The sequence below is a fragment of the Myxocyprinus asiaticus genome, chromosome 13 (assembly GCF_019703515.2).
Source record: "Myxocyprinus asiaticus isolate MX2 ecotype Aquarium Trade chromosome 13, UBuf_Myxa_2, whole genome shotgun sequence".
Lineage (NCBI taxonomy): Eukaryota > Metazoa > Chordata > Actinopteri > Cypriniformes > Catostomidae > Myxocyprinus > Myxocyprinus asiaticus.
In genome coordinates this window covers 30828870-30851435 of record NC_059356.1, presented here as the reverse complement: position 1 = coordinate 30851435, position 22566 = coordinate 30828870, and the positions used below count along the sequence as shown (strand labels likewise).

At 38.2% G+C, this 22566-nt stretch overlaps 1 protein-coding gene across 5 annotated transcripts; it reads left to right on the top strand.

The window, feature by feature from the left end:
* Positions 1–3271: 3271 nt before the first annotated feature.
* LOC127450731 (uncharacterized) lies at positions 3272–22548 on the top strand. Of its 5 annotated transcripts, XM_051715049.1 has the most exons (4): positions 6484–6658; positions 6764–6941; positions 11327–11376; positions 19096–22548. In XM_051715049.1, exon 4 carries the CDS (start codon positions 19115–19117, stop codon positions 20576–20578), a length of 1464 nt encoding a protein of 487 aa, XP_051571009.1. In that variant the 5' UTR covers positions 6484–6658; positions 6764–6941; positions 11327–11376; positions 19096–19114; the 3' UTR covers positions 20579–22548. The 5 variants fall into 5 exon arrangements, with proteins under 5 accessions (XP_051571011.1, XP_051571009.1, XP_051571007.1 ...); XM_051715047.1 differs by having other exon boundaries at positions 6484–6941; XM_051715051.1 differs by lacking the exons at positions 6484–6658; positions 6764–6941; positions 11327–11376 and adding an exon at positions 3272–3373.
* Positions 22549–22566: the final 18 nt, after the last annotated feature.

Here is a 22566-nt window from a genome sequence, read left to right as displayed (position 1 = left end):
TATGCCATTCCTGTCTGTAGAGATAAGTAGAGAGTAAACGCAATTAAGTATAAGTCTACAACAACAAAAACGACTCAAATTCTAGACTAGATTCAACTTCTTACACAGCTCCTAATTTCAGATGACCTCTGAATTGTGCAGTTCTTGGTCAAGAATCTCAATGACTTGCACATGAGGTTGCCATCCGAGCCCAAACTGACCAAAGTAATTTGACCAATAGCAGATGGTTCAGTGTTTACAGGCAACATTCAGAAGAGCACAGCCTTGAATGAAATGCTGTGGAAAGCAGACTTATGTGAAACTACTCTGTAATCAAGAAATAAATGCAAAGTAAAAACTGACCACTAAAAAGAGGGTTGCAAAAGTGACAAATTCTATTCTTATTAAATTCTGCTTGAATGAAACAGCCAAGAACATAAAGAGATTTTTACAGTTCATGAACTTTTAACCAACTTTCAATTAATTTCAAGGCTTAACTATAGCCTTGTAAACCACACCACACACACACAAAAAAAAAAAAAATCCCCTTTTTTAGTCAATACATGGCACTTTAAACCGTTATGAACAATTATACATATTTTATATTTGGATGAATGACGTGACCAATATGTTATTCAAAAATATATTAAAAATGCAATTCAAACTAAACATTTACTTGAAAACACCTCTACTATGATGAACTTGTTTTCAAGTACTGAGTTCAAAGTCATTTTGGTATTTGTTCTGGAGATATTTCTTCTTAAAGTAAAAATTGGCACATGGTGGAACCAGAGACAGTAAAAACAGCTAAAGTTCTTGAAAATCTACAGTAAATTTTGGAATAAATAGTTTGAAATAATCTTTTATTATTATTTCTTTAAAAACTAAGCATAGACTATATCTTAGAATATTATTAATATTTGACTTTTAATATTTATAATTTATTATTAACTTTTGCCCTCCAAATCAAAGTCAGGTGGTATTGCCAACTTGCAGGTAGCCATTTTCATGTCATGTGGCAAAAAAACAAACATGAAACAAAGAGGATGCCTTTAGACTTTACTTTTTTTAAATATATCAGATATTTAGAATTTTTTATGAAAAGACAAGAAAGAAAATAATTTTGTTCAGGTCGAATCCAGTAACCAAAATATAACTTAAAATATATTTGTGACTCAAAAATCCTTGAAAAATATGTTTGAAAACTTTTTAGAAATTTATGAATGAGTTGCATACACCCATGTGTATTCAAGGAGCAAAGAAAGTATTTTAATACCTTTTACTTGATTGTTACACCACATGATATTTTTTAAAGTTAATCGTTTTTTTACCTTTTATTTTATTTTTTTAGAAAATGCTATGAAAGTGTTTCAAAAATGTATGAAACATGGACACAAAAATTACATTTCTATAGACTTATAGAAATGTGTAAACTTATAGATGCATGTGTTTTAAACTAGATTTATAAAATATTTTTTTAATTTTTGAATCTCGGACAATTTACATATCATAAATTAATTTTATCATAAATAATCAACACCTCTAACAAATCCCCAAGAAATTTAGATGCTTAAAATCAAAATGATAAGCACTTAAAGAATGTGTGGCCTGCCTCAGTTCAGAGAGGCAATAAAAGTCTTTGCTTATCTTTTAAAGCGCACTATTATGAAGTGGAGATAAAATCAAGCAGTAAAAAGTCCTTAAGACTGCATAAGAGCACACTGGATGCCTGCAGTGACAGCGGTCCACCATGCTGAGCTTAACCTAGACACAGCAGAACTGGTAGCTTGTTTTCATATTCAAACCCATGATGGAATATTTCATGCAAGTCGCTCATTGAATGTATTTCAGTTAATGACTTTTCCTCTATTGAAGTTATGAGGATTGTAAAGTGAGGCCGAGGGTGAGATTATAAAAGGGGGCTGTATATGAGGTGTAAAGATATCAGTTTACAGCAAACACGCACAGCATGGGGCTACACATTTACATGCTTTATAAAGGCTAACAGGCTTTCTCATTTTCTCTTCATTCATTTAAAAGTTCAACCATTTCTTCTGCCTCACTCCATTCCATATGAGGCTGTTTCTAATTAGGGATTAAATAAAGAGTTAGGCTCTCGTTCCCATAATTAAGACATTCCTAAAATCAATCTCTCCTCTTAAATCCCTTGGTCTAGCCCCCTCCATTCCTCGGTAGCAAGCATTCCACTGATCTGATACCCAGTACCTAGAGTTTCGATGTGTTTGAAATTGTAGGGAAACTTCTGCACTACCAGGATTACCTTAACCTGTTTGTTTGTACATGTACATTGGCCCAAAATGTATTTGGACACTAAGGCTGTGTGTCCACCAAAGCATTTTTTGCCAGCTGAAAATGCCCAGCTGGGAACATTTGAGAGCGCTATGGAGGCGCAGCATTTTTTCAGCTGAGACGCTTTGGTTGCTATGATATGGAATATCCACAGATGAAATGTGTTAAAAGTACATCATTTTGCAGATAGTTTGTGTTATCAACAAGTACTGAATGTAAAAATGTCGGTATAAGGATGAGTACTTGCTCTGGCCCTTGCTCTGGATGAAGGGAAGGCCGAAGCATTATTTTTTCATATTAATATTGTGGAAGTCCAGGAATGTCATCTGGTACAGACATGAATATATAAAGACCAGCAAACTTCTCCATTGTTGTTCAGTCATTGTACAAGTAGGATGTGACGGTTGGTCGGTGTGGTATTTTTCCTGCCCCTCCTCCACTGTAATTGGACGGCTGGGTAGAAAGTGACAGTGACAAGCCTGCGTTTTACCCAAAGTTGAACAACGGCGACCAGAAAAAACTGCCAAGCACGCAGCGCTCCCATTGCAAACAATTGAAAAAATATGCTGGCCTCAGGAAAAAGAAAAACACTTTGGTGGACACACAGCCTAAGGAAAGTGAAGTTTGTTCTAAGAAAAGCTTAGAAGTGATCCAATCAGTTTTGGGTGAGAACAGACTAAAAAAGAAGCTCCTTTTTCATTATAAATCTTGACATCAGCAGTCTCCTTGGTGATCATGATTTAAAGCTCGATTACACTTCCTAGCACCATCTAGAAGTGTAATCGAGCTTGTAATCACGATCAAGCCTTGAAACTGCACTGGCAAGATGTACAGTGAAAAAGGAGTTACATTTTGGTCAGTTTTTACCCAAAATTAATTTGTTCGCTTCAGAAGACATGGATTAAGCCACTGGAGTTGTATGGATTACTTTCATGTTGCCTTTATGTGTTTTTTGGAGCTTCAATGTTTTGGTCACCATTCACTTGCATTGTATGGACCTACAGAGCTGAAATACTCTTCTAAAAATCTTCATTTGTGTTCTGCAGAAGAAAGAAAATCATACACATGGAAGGCATGAGAGAGGGTAAGTAATAAGAGAATTTTCATTTTTGGGTAAACTATCCTTTTAACAGATGAGACACACCCGTTTAAAAGGTGAAGTGCGTTTTCTGAGCATTTCTCCTTTGTTGAATATGACTGTGCATGTGAACTGACACCACTTGTAAAAACTGCTGTGATAATATATTTTCACGTGTACAGTTATATTTGACCATGCTCCACACAGCAGCTAAGCAATTTGCATAAATACATTCGACTGAATAAGACGTAATCAGATATGCTCACCTTTGCTGGTTCATGTTTTGGAAAGCAGTGTCACTAAACGATGGGCAGAAAAACGTAAACAAGCGCACTCTGGTGCGAATCTTCGCTTTGATGATAAATGAATGCTGTTTGCATGCATCGCTGAGTGTTGTTAAACTCAACGCTGAATGTTGGTGCACATGCCGCTGATTGTTGTTAAATTCACTGCTGAGTTTTTCAAAGGGAGTGTTCTAATGATCAGACTGCGAGGTACTTATATCCAAATTACACAGAGAGTCAGATAAAAATGATTAGCGGGTCATCAATTAAATAGCCCTGCAGTGAATACTTGATGTTTTCAAGAAAATTCAAGGAAGTATTCTTGCATTATTGTGCGTTTTTTGGTTGCTACTGGGTGTATATGACTATTTCTGTTCTTGACCTCTACTCTTTGACCCTTTTGTCTTACTTCAAAATCCAATTTCAGGCCTCAGTGACCCCCACTCATCCCAAATACTGTTCAAATTACAGCAGTCACACTTTTAAGCTGCTCACCAAAGAAGCACACCCACAGGGCTGTGGGACAGAGGGACCTGGCACATCAATCAGAGACACTGTCCCCCTCGTCCGATCACCCACCCCCTATCCCCGCGCCCACCACCGACCCTTGGCTTCTGACCTCTACCCTGTCAGCAATGGTGGGTGCTGTTGAGGGCAGATTTTTCAGACAGGGGGCTAATTAGGTCAGATTGTGGTGAGCTGTGCATTACAGCTGAAATTGGAAACACATGCTGCACCCAACTCTCACTAGAAAGAGAGAGAGTGAACACTAGGAGAGAGGCAATAGTGGTAATGGTGGTGAGGAAAAGGGGGGTAATGCAAGGTTTAGGGCGTTGGGGTTCATGAAGAGCGAGGAATAAAGGACAAGGAGATCTGAGGAGCTTTAAAAATAGAGAGGAATGGATTTAATAAATGTGTTGCTTTGAGGAAAAAAAGAGAGTGTTCCGTAATTAACAATAAGTCTAACCTCAGGCACAGGAGAGCACTGTGTGTGTGAGACTGGTGAATCTGTGGACAGTGTACTGGTCTCCTTGACAGCTCTGCTATTTTCAGTAATTGCTATAATGCTATAATGGCTTGTACCAGATTGTAATTGCTTTGATTTTTGAGGTTTGAGGTGGGATATCCATTGCAATGGAAATATAACTGATGTGCGGACACGCTATGAGCAGGGGACGCAAAGAAAACAAAACACGTCATACAAGTTTAATGATCACTGACAAGCCAAAAGTTCTGCTTTTAAGATTTCGGTAACTTTGTTGTGTGTTTTCGCAGAAAGCATCATTTAATAAGGATCCTCTCTTATCTGTGGGATGGTTTTGGCATCTGAAAGATGTGTTATTTAGTCAGAAACACTTCTTTATGACTCAGTCTCAGTGATGTGCGGTGTGGTCCTTGTGTGAAGACTTGCCCTGGATTGGTGTTTGGGGTGTAGAGTGGTAAAAATCTTTGACAAAAAACAAGTAATGCTGGTTTACACTTGATAAGGCTTTTTGCTTCTGTTTAGGCAGAAATAACTACCTTCAATGACAAGGTGTGTTGGGGTATATATGTGTGTGTGTGTGTGTGTGTGTGTGTGTGTGTGTGTGTGTGTGTGTGCACGTGTTTTGCCATTTGAATGCTAGCGTGTGAAAAGAACTTTTGTACCTCGGTTTGAGTTTGTCCCTTCATTCCCTCTCTACCTTTGTTAATCTGTCATCTCTCTCAATACCTCAGTGACTACTCTTTCTCTCTCAATCATTCTCTCTGTTCCTTTCGTTCTCTTGAGCTCTCACTCCTTCAATCTCACCAATATGCCCTGGGGTTGAAATATCTAAGTACATACGAGACAAGTTCAGACAAAACCAGAGAGACAAAATAGTGTTAAGGAGGCAGAGAATGGGAGTGAATGACACTAAATGCCAAACGGGAGGAACAGCATCAGGAGAGGACAGGAGCGAAGATATGAGGGGGCTGGACCGCATTTAAGACCTCATTGAGCTTTGTATCAGTGTGTGTTTGTGTGTGCGCACTCACCTGCGTTATAAATATGAAGTTCCCCAACGGCTCCCCATTCCTCTTTTGTAAACCTTTTTTCTTGTACCCCTCTTGTTCTCTTATTCTTTCCCCCATCTCTCTCATCCCCTAACTCTTTCACGGAGAGTCTCACAGGGGCAGGGTTGTAACACAACACGTCTCTCCTTTGTTTCCTTTCTTTTCCTTATCCTTTCATCTTTTTAAACTTTCTGGGGAAATGGGTTTTGGTGGGATGGAAATTTCAGATAGGTAAAAGAAGGGGAGAGTGAGAGAGGTGGAGAGAGAATGAGAGATCTTACATATATCTCCTGCTATAAAAACTAAGGGCTGGTTGGCGGTAGATGCTGTAAAAATTCTCCAAAGGAAATTGCTTTAACAAATTGCCCCCTAATTCAAGAGTTGGTCCAAAAAATATCCAGCCCTTGTGACCTACACGCCCTTAAGCTGACAGAAATGTTTTAAATGGTCTCCTGATAAAACTCTATGGAAGTAATAAAGGTCAAAAGGTGTGTGATGTACTTGCTCGGGGTGATTAATATGAGCTTGTGCCCAATCAATAGAGAATAAATCAATCCCTAAGACACCTTATCCATTAGATTTTCACTATTTTTTGTTTTCAACTCTCTTTTTTGTTTTATCGTGAGTTGAGAACTCCCTACACCCACAGCCAGCAGATGGTCCTCATCCTTTTTTTTTTCATCCACCATAATGTCTTCTTTCACTCTGTCCATTCCTCTTCTTCTAAACCAGCCCTCTTTCACTCCCAATTGGCTCTTGTCCCCTCACCGCCTTTCATGAAGATACCGTACTGCACAACTCCGACTTTCTTTTCGTTAGAATTCTTGCATCCACTTAAAGAACCATTTGAACTTGTATTTAAGATTTAAAGAGTCTAAAACGGTCATTTATAGCTCGAGTCGGCAATTTGAGCTTCTGGAAAAGCTGGACTCATGCGCATTGACAGAGGTGGTGTATTATTGTTCGGAGAATGGTAATTAAACACTTGCATGTCAGTCCTTCAGAAACGCACTTGAAGTCAGCGGTGAGTAGAAAAGGTGCATTAACAGCCGATAACTTCTCTGTCATGTGGAAATAGATCTCTCGGACCTACCCAAAGTGGACTTTGGAGGTGATATTGGAGACTAGTTGAGCTATGTGAAGCGAGCGTCGTTGTGGTGCATGGAAATTTCGCTCGTTTTTGCGTGAGATTCGCGGACTGTGGAATCAATGTGGTGTTCGCCGAAAATACGTGTGGCCCGAAACTCACCTAAACGGTAGGTGCCTTTCCTTCAAGTGTATTAAAAAGATTGTGTCGTTTATTATTAAAACACTTTATGCTGATAGCATCTGAAGTGGCGTACTGACAGATGTAATTTTTTTTTTTTTTTCGATTTTGTAACAGGTAAATTTAACGCGAGACAGGTGTTGATCATACACGTTGACAGGTTGTCAAGCGTCGGAATTCAAACGATCTCGAGAAGCGCTTCCCTCAGGCCCTATGACTTGGAAACTGGCGAAAATTTTGGTTAAAGATCAACAGACTTGATATCATACATTTTTCAAAGACCGTGCCAACCAATGTATCACACGCTTTATCTTTGGAGAACATCTAGACACCCTTTGAGATCTCTGAGAAACTTACTCCTACGAGAACTCTAGACACTGTTAACTGTTCCTTCAGTAACCCAATCATAAAGGAAAAGCTTTCGAGGCTTTTGAAATGTATCTTGAAATTCCTTGAGAACATTAATAGGATATTTGAGGCTGCTTTGAATGGTGTCTGGAGGACCTCCAGAGGGTTCCGCCAGTTTAGCAGCTGAGGAACCCCCAAATGGTGCCTCAAGTATCTTATAATTTTTACAGTGTAAAGTTCTAGCGGCGAAAAGAGTGTCACTTCAGGTGTTGTCCATGGTTGTTCTTTTCACACTCAGCAATTATTTTTCACCTTTATTTATGTCTGCATATCCCCCAACTTAACATGGAATACATTATAATATATTTTAAGTGCATGATTATTTGCTTTGTCCTGCATCTCTGACAAAAGAGGTTTTCATTTCAGCACTGGGTGATTGAGGGCTTGTTTAACTGAGAAAGAGGTGTGTTTTGTTTGTGTTGTTGTGTGAACTCTTACCTCAGAAAGGCTTGTTGAATCATACATTCAACTATTATTGGAGTTAGTCTATGGAGGAAGTATACACATAGAGATGTAGAGACCTACATGTAAGAGTAGTAGCTTGGTGTTAATGTGTTTACCGTAGCCACTGAAGCAATAATTAACACATGTACACATCCTGTCATTTACCTGTCCAACAAACCTATAAAAACTTTGTTTATAAAATGACAAACCTTGTAACTATTTTGTCTCTCTTGTAAATACCATGTGTGGAATGTAAGGTATTTAAGGAATAGTTCACCCAAACATGAAAACTGTCATCATTTACTCTCAAATATTTTCTTTCTTCTGTGGAGCACAAATGAGATGTTTGGTAGTATGTTAGTCTCAGTCACCATTCATATTCATTGCACCTTTTTTCCATGCAGTGAAAGTGAATGGTGACTGAGGCTGTCATGCTGCCTAACATCTCATTTGTGCTCCACAGAAGAAAGAAAAGGTTTGATTAAATGATGACAGTTTTCATGTTTGGGTGAACTATCCCTTTAATACCTTACTTTTCACACATTGTATTTACAAGGGAGATGAGATAATAGAAGAAAGAAAAGTGATACGGGGTTGGAACAACATGAGGGAGAGTAAATGATGACAGACAGAATTTTCCCTTTAAGAACTTAAAGGTACAAATGAGAATGTTGAGTTCTGAAATGAGTTGTGAACCCTTCATCCTCATTTGTTGCAACAAGTATATTATCCATACAGGATTTGAAGCAGACTAAAGTTTTTTCTCAGACAGAAAGAAGAAAAGTGCAGATAGAGAGGATCGGAAAGTGTTTAGGAAAAGTGGAATGTGTAGCTGAGTTTGTGGTAGCCATTTTCTGATGTGGTCGGATACAGATTCATCAACAGTGTTACAGCACTACTTATCCCTCATCAGAAACACCTGTGCACATAAGCGTAGATTGTTCAGTGTTTGGAAGGGAGTCCCCGCCAATAACACATTTCTTTTTAATCAGTGTTGAAAGGAATTTACTATCATATTGTTCAGATCAAAACCCACAACACTTTCTGTACAGTATGCTGAATTTTTCCGAAAGTGTTTTAAAGAGACAAAAAGTCATTTATGAGAAAGAGAAGGGTCAGTGATTATTCTTGGTAAAATTATCACTGTCTGTTAAGAAAATAAGAGTCAAGAATGAATTTAAGCAGCATCCTTTTATGAAAAAAGACTTTTCATTTTTCTGTTTTTCACTATATTATTGTTATTATTATTTATTTATTTTTTTATCCCCTTTTTCTCCCCAATTTGGAATGCCCAATTCCCACTACTTAGTAGGTCTTCGTGGTGGTGCGGTTACTCACCCCAATCCGGGTGGTGGAGGACAAGTCTTGGTTGCCTCCGCTTCTGAGACCATCAATCCGCGCATCTTATCACGTGGCTCACTGTGCATGACACTGTACAGACTCACAGCATGTGGAGGCTCATGCTACTGTCCGCGATCCACACACCCCATTGAGAGCGAGAACCACTAATCACGACCATGAGGAGGTTACCCCATGTGACTCTACCCTCCCTAGCAACCGGGCCAATTTGTTTGCTTAGGAGACCTGGCTGGAGTCACTCAGCACACCCTGGATACAAACTCGCGACTCCAGGGGTGATAGTCAGCATCAGTACTCGCTGAGCTACCCAGGCCCCCTTGTTTTTCACTATTATTAAAGGGATCATAATGTCAACATTTTTTATCATTTCTTTCCCTGATTTACATTTCTAATGTTGGTAAAATATTTTCACTAAAGATATAAAAGTTACAATGTAGTTTTATATGACAATTTTCTACCCACTCTGACCCTTAAGCCCAAAGTAGACTTTGGTTTTGACGCGAACACAGAGTGTACACGTACAGTTGAACATGCAGCCTTGCAAAGTATAAAGTATTTACTGTGCGCTCATAGACTGGCTGTTGGTGCATGCGCACTATGGCTGCTATGAGATACTGGACTATTACTCTTCAAGAGTTTAGACCCATAAAGATATCTTTACATGCCTTCAGACTCAAGTTACACAAATGCAGGTATCTCCTGACCACGCATTCTTGAAGTGCAACATCCACTCTTGTTGTTTCCAGCTACGTCTTCTGTTGTTTAGCGACGATTACAACTTCTAGCACTTTGTTGTGACTGCAACGGCTCAATGGTGAGTGTTGCCACCTTGTGGACCCACTAATTAGTGCAGATAATTCCAGGTGCATACGCATTCAGTGCGTTCAGTACACGCGGTTAGAAAAAATCTGGCTGCAGGTGTTTAGTGCTCGAGTACTCTGCTGATGACGAAATTTGCATCACATGACCTGTATGCAGACTCTCAGCTGAAGTATACTTTGGGCTTTAGAATGAAATGGGGTGTTGTAGTGCTGTGCCTTTTTAAGGCCAATGTAAACTTCTGCTGTCCGCATTGTGGATTGCTCCACGCACAGTATACTTGACACAAATGCCGTCATCAGCACAGTCCAGACTGACCTCATGCGGCCCAGATTTTCTCGACAGGCGGATGCGGTCCTCGTCTGTGCGCATCATCTGCGTATGGGCCTGCCATTGACTGTACTAAAAGAGTATCAGAAAGCAGCTGTAATGGGCATGTGTCCAACACGTTCATATTCGATTGCAGTCAGAGGAGTGTACTTTGGAAAGCAACACAGTCAACTGGGCGCGAGCCGATCTAGAAGCAAAAAACCAAAGTATACCAAGGCATTAAGACCTCTAAGCTCCCTCTTTGTTTGTGAAATGAGTAACAACGCTTACTCACAGTTTGCAGGTTTTCTGTCGGGTTCATTATAGTTGGTGCAGCCACATCATTCAATAAAAGCCTTTTTGCAAGGCCTGTATTGTATTGTGGCAAGTTGACTAAGCAATCCATGCTGAAACGTGCCCCAAAACTGTTAGAGTCAGGCTGACGTGAACAGCTTGTAAAAAGTGAACTGAAGCCATTCTTTCCTAACATTAGAAACCTTTGAAAGGATACTTTAATTGATAGTTATAAATTGGAATAACAGTATCGACTTCCTCCATATTTCTTCACTGTGACAAGGCAGGCCAATCTGCACAAACCCAAATATTGAGCGTGTTTACATGCACATTAATACGCTAATAATGACAAAAAATCAGCTTATTCAAAAAAAAATCAACAACGCAAGAAAACCACTTTTACTTGAGATTTAAAATCATTTGACGTCAATACATGCAATGCAAAATCAGTGTAATGGGCAAATTTCTATGTGTCGTTTGTTTTTTGCTTGAGTAAAGCAATAAAGGAAAGCCGTTTAAGGCATTTACATGACCACACATGTTGTCGGCTTATTAAGCATGAAACCTTCATCAAATGGTCTTTTTGAGTTATAGTATGTTGTCAATTTACATTGAACTCATTTATTAAAAAAAACGTGGAATTATACTTTTCATGATATGACCCCTTTAACATGAACTTTTAAATGTTAACCTGTTATCTATGTTATTTTTATTTTCTTTGTTATCTTTGTGACTTTATAGGAGAGATTCGACAGTGAGGTGCGTCGGATGCTTATGGCAGAGTGTGTAGGGTGAGTGGGATGAAATTCCATAATCATCAGACATGTCAGGGCTCAACAGGGGGATTGTAGAATGTCTATAATAACTCATGCTTTTGTTCAGATTGGAGAGGATATACTGTATAATCAGGGTTGGGAGGGTTACTTTTGAAATGTATTCCACTACAGATTACAGAATACATGCTGTAAAATGTAATTTATAACGTATTCCATTAAAAGGTCAGTAACGTATTCTAAATACTTTGGATTACTTCTTCAGCACTGGTAGATTTTATCACCTGTTTTGACTATAAAAACTCCGCCAGTACAGTAAGACGAAATACACATTTTAAAAATGCATTCTCTGAAAAACCTAAATATCTTATGCAGTGTTGTTTCTAAAACAAGATAAATCAAATTGATATTGTTTTAAGGATTTTTAGAGGAAAACAGTAAAAAAATTATTATCAAGAATACGATTTTTGCCCTATTATCAAAGGTCTTACTAGAAAAAAAGAAATTATGATCCAACGTGAATTTTCTTGATAAAAAAATATGATCGTGCCTGGTAACATGTGCATGTAAAATGGCTAGAAATAGCATTTTAGCTTAGCGTAAAGCTGACAATTTACACAAGGTTTATTTCTGTTTCTTCTGCTCCAAACTTACTTCAAACTTACTTCTCTGTCTGCTCGTATGAATGTAACACATCATAAGAAAGTGTTTCAGCACTGTTCAAATGCACTTTGGATCGCATCATTTATATGTATAAATGTTTTCCAAATACTTTTTGAATGTAACTGTATTCTAATTACCAATTATTTAAATTGTAACAGTAGTGGAATACATTTACTTATATTTTGTATTTTAAATACGTAATCCCGTTACATGCATTCTGTTACTCCCCAACACTGTGTATAATAAAGGCCATACATCTGCAATAATTGATTTGACAGGCAAGTTTTGTGATGGCGTGAATCAGTAGTAGATCCTCAGGCTGAGTTTAAGCACCAAATAGAAAATCTTAGAAAGAAGTTATTTATAAAACAGGCTTAAGTTTTTCAGTGGTGTGGAGCAAAGAATTGCACACGGTGAGAGAGCCCAGAGTGTTTGTCTAAGATGGCTTTTGTCTGAAAGATCATAGATTACACTTGTCATGGGGGTGGGAGTAGCTGGTTCAGATTAAAGATATGTGTGTATGTGTGTGCGCGGGTTCCCTTGAGGTAGGGCTGTAGAGTTAGAGTGTATAAGATCAGGTGAAAACATGCAGGTTCATTGTGTTTGTGTTGAGGAGCTTGAAGTTTGTTTGCTTGAGCTTGGAGATAGTGAGTGGGTGCTATGGCGAGTGTGTAAGGTGAGGAGAGAGAGTGCAGGGCCGCTCGATGGGTCTGGATGGCAGAGATTGTGATGCATGTCATTGCTGCAAATGGAGCATGCTGATGAAGTGCTTCTGCATGTCGCCCAGCGACTACCGAAATGTGTTCTGCATATGTGTGTGCTTGTGCCAGTCCCACTGCTTGTGTTCGCACTCCAAAGCAAACATGCACATTAACCGACAAGTCTTCCTTTCAAAGAGCACATATACACATGTACTACACCCTTTTAACTTAAGTGTGTACACACACACACACTGCCTTCAACCACAAAAATGCATGCTTGCTTTTATTCGTACTCATTAGTCTTAGCTGATTTAAGCTTATTTTAGCTGATTAAAGAAGGTCTTCCAGCCTGACTACCTGAAAAGCCAAAAAAACGCTCTAAAACCAGCCAAAAATCCAACCTGCAGACTGGGAGACCAACAAGGGTCTTTTGCTCATTTTGAGATGTTTTGGGTTCAATCATGTGATGCCTTCTTAGTCTGCCCATCTTTTTGTTTAATGATTAAAATGTTTTTAAAAATAGCATGTATGTACTGTATATGTTGTACATCTACTTTTAACTTTTCCATGATTTTTAGGTATATGTATTTTTTCAAATTTCAAATGTTAAAATATTATAACATCTCTTTTGAAAATCTATTTAAAGTCACTCGTAATTTCATGCGGTGCGATTGTCAAGAAAAAGCCATTTTGAGACTTTTATTTAAAAAGTGTTCAAGGACCAGAAGTGACATCATACAGCAGCATGCAGTGGACCTTTTGATAAGTCATTACCACTCTTTAAAATTAGGAGAATAATTACTTGTGGGAATAACACTTGTTTTGCCTAGGTGGCCAAATCTTTATATTTGACTTAGTTCTAAAAAATAAAAAAAATAGCATGCAGTGTACTGAAAACCCTAACAAGTTGACTACTCAATTGATTGAGTACTCATTCCCTCAATTGAATTGAGAAATGGTGTCTCCAAAACTTGCGTACTTAAGTTCACTAAACTTGGTGTTCATATAGACTGAACTTAAATAGTTAAGTTAAGATAACTAGATGCAAGTAGACTTAACTCAGATTTGCTATATAAATGTGGTTTCAACTTAACAATTTTAGTTGAATTGAATAACACAGCTCAGCAATTCTTGGTCAATCATTGAATAAACTTAATTCTCCACTGAAATGCATAGACACCTGTACTTCAGTTGCACATGCACAGGGAGAACATGAAATAAAGTCCAACTTGACCAAAGGGGACACAGATCACCCTAATAGTGACATCACACGACAAAAGTATTTGCAACAAAACAACATAAGTAATATTTAAAAAAAAGCAAAAACATATGTGAATTCTTAATAACAACGATTTAAATGCCCCCATAATTTCCCTTAACATCATTTAATAATTCAAGGGATAGGGGGTATTCCCCATGGCCTCAATTTTGTACTCAATAGTTTGAGTTATTTACACTTAAAGTCTATGGATTTGTAAATATAAATAAGTACATTTATATTTGAGGTATGTTTAAGTAAGACAACTTGATTTTTCCAGTAATGACAACATTATGGTTTAAAGTGTGCGACCAAATGTCATGTGGTGCGACCATTGCTGAACATTGTCCGTGATGGATATACAGGTATGTCCTGGTTTTCAACTGTCTATACTTCCACTCCTTCATCTGTCAACAACATGCATGGATTTAGTGCTGCATGCTTTTATATCTTGGCATTTCTTAGTTTACGAGACAGTATGAAGGACTGTCAAGTGCATAAAATATGATTGTACCTACATCATGTGTACGTGTGAAAGACCTGACTGTAAATCTAGCTGAGTACATACCTGTAAAATGTATCATGAGAACATGCAGTGTCTGCCTCCAAGCCCCGTTAAACAAGTGTATTTGCATATCATAACGAACAGCAATGATAAAGCCTCATTTACACATAGCACACCTGCTTTGATGATCAATGTAAACAGTAAGTATATACGTACTTATACTTATGGAATTGGTGGCATTCTTTCCCTGCATATGTCTGCAGACTCAGTTGTGTACTGTGTGCTTGTTGGTGAATGTGTTAGTTTGGCTTGAGTGTTATTAGAAAACAGTGTCCGGGGCGGGGCAGTGTTATTTCGAGTGTCACAAGTGGTGATTTTTCCTACACGTTAGCCTTCCTGTCCACCCACTCTCTCCCTATGAGCCTAATGATTATCTCCCCTCAAACGACCAATTTATTCTGTGTACGTTGGTTTACTCGCCCCCCTTCTCGATGGAGCCTTCTCGCTTGAAGCCACATCACTGACATTCTGAGCATTCTTCTTTTCTTGAACTCTCCTGCTCTGTAAGTGCCTCTCCTTTCCTCATCACTCTGCACAACAACAACAGGACTGATGAGGGATTTACACCTTGCCTTAATGTTGGACAATTTGTCCACTTTCTTGAAGTTTTGTCGACCAGATGACTACAATCCATGTCCGTTTATTCACACTTTTTGTGTTAACAAAACTCTCTTGTCAGATACTTGCTCCAGTGAAAATTATATTAATTTTTGGCCTTTTGCCACTTTTTATTTTGGAGGACAGTATACATAGGACAGGAAATGAGGTGGGAGAGAGGGGGAACATAATCAGGAAATGTGACAAATTCAAACAATTACTAGTGTCGCCCATTAGAGCATCAAAGCTCCATGTGTTGGAGCTTTACAAAGTTTACACACAATTTTTTTCTATAAATTTGTTCACTGTCCACATGATACATGCATTTTCATACAAGTCATTTGGGCTTAATTAATTATTTTTTAAGAAACCGTATTAAAACAGGCCTCAAAAACATGGACATGTTCCACTTATTACATTAAAACTGACACTAAAACATTTGTTTATGTAGTATATACAGTGTATGTGTGTATATATATATATATATATATATATATATATATATATATATATATATATATAGCCACACTATTAAAACCACCTGCCTATTATTTGTATTGTGCCAAAACAGCACCAACCCGCATCTCAGAATAGCATTCTGGGATGATATTCTTCTCACTAAAATTGTACAGAGCGATTATCTGAGTTACCGTAGACTTTGTCAGTTTGCCATTTCAGTCTTGCCATTCTCTGTTGACCTTTCTCATCAACAAGGCATTTCTGTCCACAGAACCGCTGCTCACTGGATGTTTTTTTGTTTTTGGCACCATTCTGAGTAAATTCTAGAGAATGTTGTGTGTGAAAATCCCAGGAGATCAGCAGTTACAGAAATACTCAAACCAGCCCATCTGGCACCAAATCAAATTTTTTTCCCCATTCTGATGGTTGTTGTGAACATAAACTGAAGCTCCTGACCCATATCTACATGATTTTATGCACTGCACTGCTGCCACATGATTGACTGATTAGATAATCACATGGATGATTGTTGGTACCAGACGGGCGGGTTTGAGTATTTCTGTAATTGCTGATCTCCTGGGATTTTCACACACAACAGTCTCTAGATGGTGACTGTCTACTCCTAATGGTGCCAAAAACAAAAAACATCCAGTGAGCAGCAGTTCTGTGGATGGAAATGCCTTGTTGATGAGAGAGGTCAAACAGAGACTGGCCAGACTGAAATGGCGAACTGACAAAGTCTATGGTAACTCAGATAACCACTCTGTACAATTGTGGTGAGAAGAACAGCATCACAGAATGCTATTCTGAGATGCGGGTTGGTGCTGTTTTGGCAGCATGAAGGGGACCTACACAATATTAGCAGGTGATTTTAATGTTGTGGCTGATCAGTGTGTGTGTGTGTGTGTGTGTATATATATATATATACTGTATATACTACATAAAACAAAAAAGTATTTGGATACTTTCTGTTAGTCTCAGTTTTAATGTAATAAGTGGAACATGTCGATGTTTTTGAGGTCTTTTTTAATACGGTTTCTTAAATAATAATTAATTAAGCCCAAATGACTTGTATGAAAATGCATGTATCATGTGGACAGTGAACAAATTTATAGAAAAAATTGTGTGCAAACTTCCTGAAGCTCCAACACATGGAGCTTTGTTGCTCTAATGGGCGACACTAGTAATTGTTTGAATTTGTCACATTTCCTGATTACGTTCCCCCTCTCCCACCTCATTTCCTGTCCTATGTATACTGTCCTCCAAAATAAAAAGTGGCAAAAGGCCAAAAGTTAATATAATTTTCACTGGAGCAAGTATCTGACAAGAGAGTTTTGTTAACACAAAATGTGCGAATAAACGGACGTGGATTGTAGTCATCTGGTCAACAAAACTTCAAGAAAATGGACATGGACAAATTGTCCAACATTTAGGCAAGGTGTAAATCCCTCATCAGTCCTGTTGTTGTTGTGCTGAGCGATGAGGAAAGGAGAGGCACTTACAGAGCATGAGATATATGTATATATATATGTATATATTGAGCTATATACATTTATCACTGTATATAGTTCAAAATTATTGAATTCAATCATTTATTTATTTATTTTTTTGCCAGAAAAGTGTGCTTTTGCTGTCTATCTTTAAAATAAATACCACTAGGTTTGATATTTTTTTTTATATCATGCAATATTCATATATTTGTAGTGTTTAAAGTTCAAATATTTTTTGGACCACTGTATGTGCAATACTCAATTGTACAGTTTGACGAAAATCTATTATACCAGAGACAGAGCTCAAATTGGTCAGTTTGTGATGGTAGTTTTGCTTCCACCTGGTGGTTAACCATGTTTGCTCATTGAATGCTGAAAGTAAAAGGAAGAGAGGGAAATGTATCCATCAGTGTAGGTTTACTCTAGCCCCCACTAAATAAACACATAACTCACTACCACCGGGCTAGTAACCACCCCAATGACTGTCTTAGAGAGAAGACTGCTGAACTCTGCTGTTCCTTTCAATAAATTACCCAAATCTCTGAAGTATTCCCACTATTGCTGAGAGTCATGTTACACAAGTGTGTGAATGTGAGCCCATCAGGTCAAACATATGGAAAAAGGATACAGGAAAACTAACAAAAAAAAAAAAAAATGGCTTTTTGAACAATTAAAGGGATAGTACTCCCAAAAATGAAAATGCTGTCTTCATTTACTCACCCTCATGTTGTTCCAAAACCATTATGACTTTCTTTCTTCTGTGGAACATAAAATAAGTTAAGCAGACTTTTCAAGTTGCCAAATTTTAAGACCAAATCAGAGCATTCATTTGAAGCCTAATGAAGCTTTGGCCTCTGAATTAGAATTTATTCCTTGGCTCTCCCACCTCAATAAAGCTGCATCTTTCTGTTTCCCTCAGTCATGCTCATGTCGTTTTAACATGTAAGCTGTGAAATTACAACCTTTTCTACACATACCAGAGTTATTTGTGGCTTCATGTTAAACTAGGCCAGCACCAGACCAACGTTGTTAGTTGCTTTATTTCAAACTGAGCTTTGCCAGACATTGGCTAGCCAGTGATCTCACGTCTGTGCCGACCAACCAGAGCAGACGATCTTGAAGCATGTTTGCGGTCGCACTCTCCCTGTACACAGAGACGTGATTCTGCTGCTTGCAATTTTGCATCTTTTTCCACTGGCACATGCCAAAGCAGTAAAACTATAGTTTAATAGTTTTAGGCTTATTTTACCTTATTTTTATGAGATGGTATTCAGCCCATTCTGAATGCAGATCATGCTGTAATCTTAAATGGAAAGTTCACACAGAAATAAAAATTAATTTTTAGTCATAATTTACTCACCTTCATGTTGTTTCAAACCCTGAATGATTTTTGTCTTCCATGGAACATGAAAAATGTTTGTTAGCCTTAGTGACCAAAACCCCCCCCAAAAAAGATAGAAAGTAAATTGTGATGAATCAGAAATTAATGGGGGCTCAGAGCAAAAATGCCCCTAAATTTGACAAAAATGCCCTTGAAATTCAAAATGTGGCAAAATGAATGAATTTTGTAGTATTCTAGTTATATTATTACATTGATTTTATACTTCAAATCCTACCTAATTATTCAGATTGAGAATAGAGTTTAATGCATTTATTAAATGTAAGTAATTAAAATAAATATGAAATAAATTGTGTTTTATATGGTTAGAAAAAAATGCCTGTAAAATACCAAAAATCAACCATTAGGGGCAAATATTGCCACATAATTAAAAAGTTATTTTTATGACACTGATTGTGACTGAGGCTAATTTTCTGCCTAAAATCCCCTTTTGTGTCCCACCTACCAAAAAAAAAAAAAAAAAGAAAAAGTAATATGGGTTTGGAACAACATAAGAGTGAGTTAATGATGACAGGGTTTTACATTTTTGGATGAACTAACCATTTAAACTCCTGCTCTTAATACACTTTCTAATTCTTGCACTCTTTTTATCAATTTCTTTGTAGTTGACACGTCTTGGGAGTGATGCACTGGCTTCCCCTGGTTGCCATGGTGATCGCCTCGGCCCTGCCTTTCCCTCAAAGTCCTGTGCCCAGGCTTGTTGCCGCGACGATAGAGCCTGGCAGAAACAACAGCAGCAGCATGCTGGTCAACTCACCAGTACACAATAGCTCCCATGATGCTACTTTACACAACAACAGCAAAACCAACAATTTGAACTACAGCAGACATGACAAAGCTCCTCATAGAACAATTAATACACATGAGCAGAGCAAAGTAACAGACAGCACATTTACAAATGGGGAGAACCAGATATCCAAGGGTAAAGCAAATCAAGAAAATAATTTACTAGAACACATATTTTACAATAGCACAAAAAAGCAGGACCACACCGGTGGAGGTAGGACTACCAGAGAAGATGCCTCCAGGACACATGATCACAGGGAATACAAATCACAAAAACATGTGGCCAAAATGGCCACCCGAGACAGTTCTCATAGCAATAACATTCTCAAAGACTATCAACTTAGCCAATTTCACGAAGAAAGCAGTACTGAGTCAGAGAACTCTCTTAAAGATGACAGGAACACCAGAAGTAAGCTGAAAGACGAGGATCTTGATGGTTCTAAGATGACAAAAATATCTCTGGAGACGTTTCCAATCCAGGAAGTTTCGCAATCGGATGGTGGCAGAAATGGAGGAATGCTGGCAGAGCAAGATCGAGTAAGAGCCGAGGTAAAGGCAATGAAGTTGCTAGAGGAAGGGCTGGAAGACGTAGGCCTATGGGAAGATGATCAGATGCTTTTACTGGACGCCCATCCCCGGGTTCTCTTCTCCCCTGCCCTTTCCCCACCCAAACACCCACCTTTGCTCTTAATGCTGGAGTTAGGCTTGCTGGCTGATGATGTAGAGGAAAACCACTTGATGGACTTAACCCCATCCAGACAGGGAGGCGACCGAGAGACATACAGGAACTTACTGTTAGGTCTCTCTGATTCTGATGGTCCCTTTTCTTCATTCACATTCTCCCATGACCCGAACACACTAGTCCGCCGCAAGCGACAAATTGGCCACAGCGCACAAGGCCGCGAACGTTCGGTATGCGAGGCCGAAAACGTGTGGGTGACGGACAAGAAGACCGCAATAGACCACCGGAGCAAAACGGTCACGGTGCTGCCAGAGGTCCAGACCCAGACGGGCCCGCTAAAGCAGTACTTCTTTGAAACGAGGTGCCGTAAGCCGTCTCAGCAGGGTACAGGGGAAGGGCAAGGGGTGGAGGGGGCCGGCTGCTTGGGGGTGGATAAGAGACACTGGATGAGCAAGTGTGAAACCAAGCAGTCGTTTGTGCGTGCGCTTACCTCTGATGACAATAAGAGAGTAGGCTGGAGGTGGATCCGTATTGACTCGTCTTGTGTGTGTGTGCTGCTCACTAGAGGAACATACAACACAGAGAGGGGAAGGGAGCGAGAAGGGAGAAGGTACAGATAATCTCGACTGTCTGTTCTGTTCCTCCAGCGAACATATGTTCCTCTCAGTCTGTCCACTATGAGGGGAATTTCTTTTCCAGATGTTCCTGCATATCACTCTACAAAATCTTATCACTGTACCCCAGTGTCCCGCTGAGGGATGGTTCATGCAAAAATGATGTCACTTGAATGCCATATGACTTTTCATATGCACAAAAGGAGATGTTTAGGAAAAATCCACAGGCTATTCTTTACTTTATAATGAAAGAGAATGGTGTTCCACCCTGTCAAGCTCCAAAAAGGCCAAAACATACCATAAAAGTAGCGCAAGCTTGTGCGCTATATTCTAGATCTTTTAAAGCTATTTTCTAATTTAAGTAGTGTACACTTTCCCTTCCATCTTAAACTCTCCTGGTGCATTTATCATGGCTCATTTTAACTGGTCTACTATATATCTACCATCTCTCACAAGGCCAGTTTGCTAACTGTATACTCACCCAAACAAGGAAACCTCAATGATTTAGGTCAGGTTGATTTTTTTTTTTCAACATTCTTTTCTGATACTGTTACAGTACAGTTGTTTTATTGTATCAATAGTATACAGACAATAAGTTATTTCTTTTTAGGTAGTATGTAAGCATAAGTACTTGATATTAATATATTTCGTTATAAATGTACAATTTGTGAAACATATCAGTGCAAGTATGCATACCTGTATATGTGTATTTATATCAACAAAAATATGAGGACTTGTTATTGGCCAGCAGAATTTTTCATTTTAGATGAAGGCTTTCTCATATCCCTCTGGATGTGTGATCTTCAAGTACCTGCCACACATGGATTCAGTATCGTTTGCATCTTGGAATTATTGTTCACCATTGGACAGTTCCCACTGACAACTGACATTACACACACATACTGTACAATACAAATATACTGTACAAAATGTGTGTTGGATGACAAGAGCTTTTGTCAGAATACCTGTTCACTGTATGAAGAAAGGCATGGAGTCCAGCTGTACATGGGTTTGATGTCATTTTTTATATTGAGTCATTGTAATTAAGTATTACTTGTAATCTTTGTAAAGTAGATACTTTTGTATATGAAAATAAAACTTTTTAAAAGTAGTTCTATTTTTTGTAAATAAAAAAGCAACAGAGGACGTCTATAGTCTCAATGGAGATCAATGTTACAGTATAAACAATTTACAGGCACATTTTCACATTTCTCGCCTCCTCATAGAAACACACTTTCATTCTGCTACAGACATCGATGCGTCAATAGAAATTATTGCCCAAATCCAAACACAAGTTAGCATCTCAAAAGCATGAGCACACTGAAATCTTTAGTACCATTAGGAACACTTTATTTTATTTAGATTTTCATCATTTTCATCATCATCATTATCATTGTTGTTTATTTTGCAGACATCATTTTTAATTTGAATCACTGTCATCCTCATCAACAGTAATGGTTTGTTTTAAATCATAACACAATTGTTTTTGTTGTCAAAATGTACACATACAAGTAGCATATTTTAATGACCATGTCTTCAATATTTCATATTTACGCTTTAAACTAGATCAAATTAAATTAGTCAGAATTAAGTATTAAATGAACATGTACATACAGTTATTCAATACATACATACATAAAGAAAATAAATATAGTTATCATAAAAATAAAAAATAAAAATGAAAATACACACATTTTACAAATTGTTCCCCAAGCTCTTAAACTCATATGTTAAATGTACACATAGTTTTTATTTTCACGTCATATTGTCTTTTTCCCCTAAAAGTTTTAGTTCGTTGTCATCTTGGTTGTTTGACATGCATCGCAACACATAAGCTAAACAATTTCTTTCTCTTCTTTTTCCCTGCCCCTTCCTCCCCCTCCCTTTTTTCCTCCTTGATACAGTTTTCTTTTATGGCTTGCGTTGTTAGATTGATTGTGTCCATCAGGACACTTCAGGACGCTCGTTTCTGCTGGTCACTTGCTTTGCCCGCA

Bases quoted from the DNA above. Each gene is read 5' to 3' on its own strand.
- LOC127450731 (XM_051715051.1), top strand. From the start codon at position 19,115: ATGCACTGGCTTCCCCTGGTTGCCATGGTGATCGCCTCGGCCCTGCCT.